Source organism: Petaurus breviceps, unplaced genomic scaffold (genome assembly GCF_028583685.1).
Source record: "Petaurus breviceps papuanus isolate PSGF00001 unplaced genomic scaffold, PetGlider_PUasm1.0 100, whole genome shotgun sequence".
Taxonomy (NCBI): Eukaryota; Metazoa; Chordata; class Mammalia; order Diprotodontia; family Petauridae; genus Petaurus; species Petaurus breviceps.
In genome coordinates this window covers 783,152-790,496 of record NW_027185573.1, presented here as the reverse complement: position 1 = coordinate 790,496, position 7,345 = coordinate 783,152, and the positions used below count along the sequence as shown (strand labels likewise).

At 48.1% G+C, this 7,345-nt stretch overlaps 1 protein-coding gene across 1 annotated transcript in view; it reads left to right on the top strand.

Annotated features, from left to right (window-relative positions):
* The first annotated feature begins 2,748 nt into the window (after positions 1 to 2,748).
* LOC138158057 (probable ATP-dependent RNA helicase DHX37) overlaps positions 2,749 to 7,345 on the top strand; it is a 42,640-nt gene continuing 38,043 nt past the window's right edge. The window contains exons 1-3 of the mRNA XM_069084359.1: positions 2,749 to 2,964; positions 4,949 to 5,118; positions 5,956 to 6,068. Of these exons, the coding sequence (XP_068940460.1) occupies positions 2,856 to 2,964; positions 4,949 to 5,118; positions 5,956 to 6,068 (392 nt within the window). The 5' untranslated portion in view covers positions 2,749 to 2,855. The remainder of the gene's footprint in view (positions 2,965 to 4,948; positions 5,119 to 5,955; positions 6,069 to 7,345) is intronic.

Sequence of the window (7,345 nt, the reverse complement as noted above, 5' to 3'; positions counted from 1 at the left end):
TGATTAGATGTGTGAGGTGAGGGAGTCAAAAATGACTTACCTAAATGACTAGAAGCATAGTGATACCCCTTTCAAAATAGGGAAGTTCAGAAGAGGAGTGCATTCTGGGGGCAAAGATACTAAATGTTGTCTTGGACATAGAATAATGAAGTGGGAGCTGAAAGGGACCTCACAGGCCATCTTGTTCAAACCCTTCACTTAGCAGAAGAGGAAACTGAGGCTTCAAAACATCATGTGACTTGCTAGGAACCACAGAGGCAGAATCCCTAGGGAGATTTGAGAAAGACCTTCCTAAGTCCCTGGTGGTCTCAGCTCTCTATTCATCTTGTTGCTGTTCAGTTACTCATCTTTGTCTCTCTTCATGACCGGATGGACAGTGTCCATGGGGGTTGTTGGCAAAGATACTGGAGTGGTTTGCAGTTTCCGTTTCCAGTATTACACCATCTAGCTGCCTCCAAATTCAGAGTTCTAAATACCTCTGAGTGTCTCTTTTCTCTAATTGTGCCCATTCAAAGCCCACCCAACTGTGTAATGGACAACCTTGCTCGTTTGGCCTCACACTGAAATCTTAAATTCCTTCAATGAATTGCTTGATAGATTGGGAATCAGGAATCAGGAAATCTGGGCCCTGAGCCTGTTATTCCTTTCTCTCAATCCACTTTCCTCTTCCTCTTCTAGAACAGTGAGTTCCTTTCACTTTTTTTGTTTTGTTTTGTTTTAAGGGGGTGGGAGGCATCTGGGACTGGTAAAGTGGGATGGGTCTGGAGCCTGTGATTTTACATGTTTTACACTAAAAAACTCATGGAATGAAACATCCTCCTAGGCCCTAGCAGATCTGCAAGTCATCTGAGTTCTTCAAGGCAGTTGCTGGAGGCACCCCAAGGTTAGGTGGCTTGCCAGTGGTTTGAGGTAGAATGAATCAGAAATGGGAATTGATCCATCCTCTCTCAAATGAGAGAATGTGTGCAAAACATTTTGCAAGCCTTGGAAATTTATATAAGTTAACATTCTCACACTGAATATGTGCTTAATAAATGTAGAATTGAAAAAATGAAATAAAGCCTGCCTGCCCTCCCTCACAGTTGTTTTGAGAATCAAATATCATTGTTTTATTTTGTTTGTGAGGGAGAGATGATAAGAATAACTGTTTCATTTTACAGTTAGGGAAACTGGAGTCTTGTAATGATCCTGGGGATGGAAGCCAAGGACAAACTGCAAACCATTGTTCTTGGTGAAGAGAGGTCAGCAGATATGGACTGAATTCCCTGTCTTGCCACTAACAGTGTGATTTGAAGCTAGTGACAATCTCTCTGGGACTCATTTTCCTCGCTGGAGACTACATTGTTTCCAAGGTCACTCCCAGCTGTCGTTTAAAAAAAATTTATTTTATCTTGTTTTTAAGTTAACAAGCATTACTTTCTCTCTCCCCTGTCTGAAAAATTAAAAAAAAAAACAACACCCATGAAAGTAAATATAGTGAAGCAAAACAAATTCCCATGTCCAAAAATACATGTCCATTCTACATTTTTAAGCCATCACCTCTCTGTTTAGAGGTTGACAACATGCTTCATCATCTATCTTCTGGAATCACAGTTTTCATTGCATTGATCAGAGTTCCGAAGTCTTTGAAAGTTGTTACAATGTTGTTATTATGTAAATTGGCTTCTGCTCATTTCACTGCATCAATTTATACCAAGTCTTGTTCAGTTTCTCTGAAATCCTAGGGTGTCCTTCAAGGTGAAATAATATTCCATTACATACATATACCATAATTTCTCTAATTGACAGACAGCTAGGTGGCACAGTGGGTAGAGTGCTGGGCCTGGAGTCAGGAAGACTCATCTTCCTGACTTCAAATCTGTCCTCAGACATTTAGTGGCTGCATGAGCCTGGGCAAATCACTTAATCCTGTTTGCTTCAGTTTCCTCATCTGTAAAAGGAGCTGGACAAGGAAATGGCAAATCACTCCAGTATCTCTGCCAAGAAAACCCTAATCAGACACAACAATTGTTGGGCCCTCCCCTCCTCTCTAGTTTCTAGTCCTCTGCCCCTACAAAAAGAGCCACTATAAATAGATTGAGACGTTTACAACCATTAACTTCTACTTTTATCTCTTTGGGGTATACCAAAGGCCTAGTAGTGATATAGCTGGGTCAAAGAGTAAGCAGTCAATCGATCAGCATTTATTAAGTGTCTGCTACGGTATGTGCTAGCTGGAGAAGGAAATGGCAAACCACTCCAGTATCTTTTGACAAGAAAACTTCAAATGGGGTCATGAAGAGTTGGATAGACTGAAATTACAGAAAAACAACAACTATGTTACAGGCATTGTGCCTGCCCTCAAGGAACTTACAATCTGACTGAGATACGACACGCAAAGAAATATAAACAAAGCAAGCAAGAAGTAACTGGCAGAGGAAAGGGGGTGGTAGCACGCTTCCGGCAGAGTGAGGGCTTAAGGGAAGCCCAGCTTGGTAGCTCCATCAAAGTCCCCTCCACCCCTTCAGCCAGTCCCAAGTCCACCTAAGTGTAGGGGGGTCTCCCAGCCCACCTCCCTCCTCTTTTCCACAAGAGTAGCACGAGCTACTTCATCTGAGGTTTGGCGGGGCATTCTGGTGTCCGGCTCCCGACCCTGCCCCCAGCACTTCACGCTCCTCCCTCCCCTCCCTTCCTAGTCAGTTTCCACCTCATCGGTTCAGGCACCGCCCCCTGCCCCTCTTCCCGCCCCCTCCCGGAGCTCTCGCGAGATCAGGAGGCGGAAGTCTCGTTTGCTCCTGGACTAGCGCCGCCGCACGTGTGTGGTCTCCTAGGTTGTTGCCGCCGCCGCCGGGACTGCGGGTCTAAGAACCCGCGCCATGGGGAAGCTGCGGCGACGCTACAATGTCAAAGGGCGGCAGCAGCCGCCGCCGCCGGCGGGGCCTGAGCCTGAGCGGCCGGGCGTCCAGGTGCAGCTGGAGCTGGACGGTAAGCGGGCCTTCCCTTCTCCGAGCCTCGGTGTACTCCTCTGTGAAGTGGGCGCCGAGGAGCCGCGTTCCCCCAAGTACCTTCCTCTCTCAGAGGGAGCTTCGTCCTTTCCCGGTTCTGGGCCTCAGTTTACTCATCTGCAGAGTGGAGGTCACGCTTCTGTGTCCCCCAGGTCTCCTCCCCTCTCCTGCCTCAGTGTGCCGATCTGTGAGACGGCATGTGGATAATTCACCGTCTCTTCCGCTTCTCTGGCTTGGCTGAGAGCAGAGCCGTGGTACTGGGACCCGGGGCAGGTCACCTCCCTCTGAGCCAGTGACTGCGGGGCTGCCCTTCCTGGGGCTGCAGGTGCAGACTTGGAGCAGAGCCCGGCTTCGCCCTTAGAGGTCACTGATCCAGCACTGTCACTTCACAGATGAGGTCTGAGGCCTGGGAGGTGGCCCAGAGCTGGAGACCTGGGGGGCGGGGCCCTGCCCGGCTTGAACTCAGGTCTTGGTGACGGTATTTCGGCACCTGAATGTGTGTGCCTATGAATATGTGTGTGTGTGCAAAGGGCGTGCATGCCTGCACGTATGAGGGTGTGCACTGTGTGTTATACACACGCACACACATGTGTATATAGATATAGGTATGCACACACGATAGATGTGTATATATGTATATCTGTGTGCACTTGTATAAATTATGTGTGTGCATATCTACACACAGTGTCCTCTCAGTGGATAGAGCACCAGGCTTGGAGTCAAGAAGACCTGAGTTCAAATCCAGTCCCAGCCACTTACTGTGTGACTCTGGGCAAGTCACTTCACCCAGTTTGCCTCAGTTTCCTGATCTGCCAGATGAGCTGGAGAGAGAAATGGCAAACTACTCCAGTGTCTTTGCCAAGAAAACCCCAAATGGGGTCATGAAGAGTCGATGTGATTGAAGTGATAGAACACTATACACACACAAATAGGTACTTTTGTGTAGATGTGTAGATGGTGCAATGGATAGAACCCTAGGCTTGAAAGAGCTGAGTTCAGATTAGGCTTCTGACACTTGGTAGCTGTGTGACTCTGGGCACACTATTTAACCTCTGCCTTCCTCAGTTTCTTCAGGTGTAAAATGGGGATAATGATAGCACGTGCCTCCCAGAATTATGAGAGAGCTGTGAAGGGCCTGCTAACCTTAAGCACTGTGTTAGGTGCTGATTGTTATTGTTGTTGTCGTTAGAGGAGTGAGGTGCACTGATGATCTCTGAGGTCACTGTCAGTCAGCAAACATTTATTAAGCACCTACTGTGTGCTATGCTAAGTGCTGCCCTCCAGCAGCTCTCACTCTAAGTCCCCAAAATGGTAACGTCTGTAGGGGCTGTTGTCCTAGAGATGCTGGTACCTTTTGCCATTGGCTTCCTAAGGGGGATGGGGCAAAGCTGCTGCTTGCTTTCCCCTTCCCGGGGTCCTCTCCATCATGTCGTGCCTTAGGAATCCTCCACTTAGAGCTGGAAGAGATAAAGGCTGAAGCTGGAGGGGCGTAAGGGTAGATGGGTAGGAGGCATCAGAGGTGGGGTTCAAGTGGTGACTGCTCGAACCCTCCTCCCATTAATGGCCCCCAAGATGAACTCAGCCCTTCAGCCTGTCCCAAGTCCACCTAAGTATATGTAGGGGGTCTCCCAGCCCACCTTCCTCCTCTTTTCCACAAGAAGTAGCATGAGCTACTCCATTGAGGCTTTACCAAATCTAGGTCAACCCTCTGTCCAGCATTTCCTTGGTTTCTCTAATTAGTTGCCCCTTCAAAACAAGGAAATAAGGTTGTCCTGGTATAATTGGACGGTTGGCTCTTCTCATATGAAATCTTTCCTGATAGTCACATCTTTGCTGTCTGCACGCTTGGTCTCCTGGGGCAACACCTGACTCTGGCCCTTCCCATTCTGTGCCAGTCCATGTTGGCCAGCTGGGTCCTAAGGCCTCTGTGGGCTGGGAGGACTCAGGCATGAGTGTCTTTCCAGACAGGAGCCTGTGGAAAGGAGTAGATGAGAGCAATGCTCTCGTCCTGCCTGGACGGAAGGAGAAGAAGAAGAAGGCTGCGCCTACCGCCAAGAAGGAGAAGAAACCCCTGACCAAGAAGGAGAAGAAGCTCCTACAGAAAGTGTTGGAGCAAAAGAAAAAAAAGACAGAGGTATGACTCCCCCCTCAGGGGTGGGGGCAGCTTTGTGCGGCTCCAGGAATGGGGGTAAGGGGGCCGCCAAGGCCCCTTCCAGCCTCAGCCCTTCAGAGTCCTTGAAAGTGCTGTGTAAATGGTGGTTGTGGTGGAGGCTGTTGTTTTAGACTCACTCTGGCCAGTTTTGATGGCTTTCATATAGTGGTCCTGGGGCAAGTCACTGTCCAGCTAAGTTCTTTTAATAATTTGTGTTCTGTAGACTGAAGCTTAGGTGTAATTGAGTGAAAATCGGTAAGCTCATCTTCTGTGGGCTCTCTGCCTGCATCTTCTTGACTAGCAGCAGAGGGGAACAGTATTTGTTCATCTGTGTATCTCCAGTACCTAGCAGGGGGTTCTCTGTCCTTGGTACATGATTACTAAGTCTTTGGATGAATAAGTGAAGCAAACACTCCAGTGAATGAATGAACAAATACTTCCCAAGCTACAGAGTAGAAGGCCTTGTGCTTGGGCTCGTTCTTGTCAGGGCCCTGACTGTGGTCACCCTGCCTTGATGTCCTGCACATAGGACATGACAGCCAGCCCTTGCCTCTGGGAGCAGGGCTGGTGGCTGGCTGCCTGGGCTGGGGGCTACTAATTCCCAAAAGTCATCTACCCAGACAGCCTGGGCCCTTCCACCCTGCCACCTTCCAGGCCCATCTAGAAGGAGAATCATCCCCAGGTCTGATTCTCCTGCTTTGTTAGAATGTTTCCCTGACCACCTCTGCCGTATCTTTTTCTTTATCACTCACCTGAAGGGGTAGAGGACAGTAGCCCCATGTGAATGACCCTCTCATTCCTCTCCCCCTTCTCCTTCAGCGAGCAGAATTGTTGCAGAAGCTGAGTGAAGTCCAGGCTTCTGAGGCAGAAATGCGGCTTCTGTATACCACCTCCAAGCTGGGGACTGGCGAGCGCATGTATTGCAGCAAACGGTGAGATGCCCTCTGGCCTGGGCCCCCTGCCCTTCGAGAGAGCATGGGATGGCACGCTGGCGTTCTCCTTGCTCGCCTGCTTGAGTTTGTTTGCAGGGGCTCAAAGGGAGAACATGTAGATCTGGGATTGTGGGGGGTGGGAATGGATGGATGGCTAGTTGTATTGCTGTATGGATGTAATTAACAAAAGCTCCAGGGCTGATGAAAAGAATGCTGGCCTTGGACGCAGGGGAGACTTGGATTTGAATTCCACCAGTGACTCTTACTAGCTGTGTGACCCCGGGAAAAACCAACTTCAGTGGCCATGAAGCTGCTGAGTTCACCTTTTTACCTTCTCATTATGGGTCATCTTCATCTTGTTTCCTTAAGGTTTACAAAGCATGTTGCATGCATTCCCTCACGTGGAATCATACAACAACCTTGAGAGTAGGGGCTTTTCTTTTACAGAGAAGGAAATAGAGGCTTGGTACCTGCCGCAGAGTAGGAGCTTTATAAATACTTATCAATTAGAAAGGCCAGGTAACTTAGTAGCATTTCTGTGGTGATTTAAGACTGACAAAGTGCTTCACAAAGATTTCATTTGATCCTCATAATAACCCCATGTGGTAAGTGTTATTATCCCATTTCACAGTTGAGGAAACTGAGGCAAACAGGTTAAGTGATTTACACAGTTAGTAAGTGGCTGAAGTTGGATTTGAACTCAGGTCTTCCTGACTCCAGGCCCAGTGCTCTCTACAAATGTACCACCAACTGCCTTGTCCAGAGTTATCTGGATGGCCAGAGTTTGGCACCTGAGGCAGGATTCAGGCCTAAATGTCCTGGCTCCAAACCTGGCAATCTACCCAGCATAATTACCTGTAACCAGGTAATAGTCAATGTCAGTTATTTTTATTAATAGTCATAATTTACCTCAGTCATTAATAATAGTATGAATACAATGGATAATTTTATTATTAAGAATATCAATAACCTTTTCTTAGCTTCTACATAAATCATGTTTCTGAGGATAAATGTATACCCATTGTTGAGATGTTCGGCTCCCTGGAGAGGTTTGCCATGCAGGCATCACGGCCTGATGGGAGGGAGAGCCAGGAAGACCTTGGTTCAGTGATGCCTCAGATGTCTACCTTCTGGGCTGCTGCCAGGGACGTCACTTAATCTCTCTCTGCCTCAGTTTCCTCATCTGTAAGATGAGGTGGTTGGGCCTGAGCTCCAGTCTCCCTTCCATCTCTGAATCGAATGTCATATGGTCCTGTGCCCTGTACCTCATTTCATTT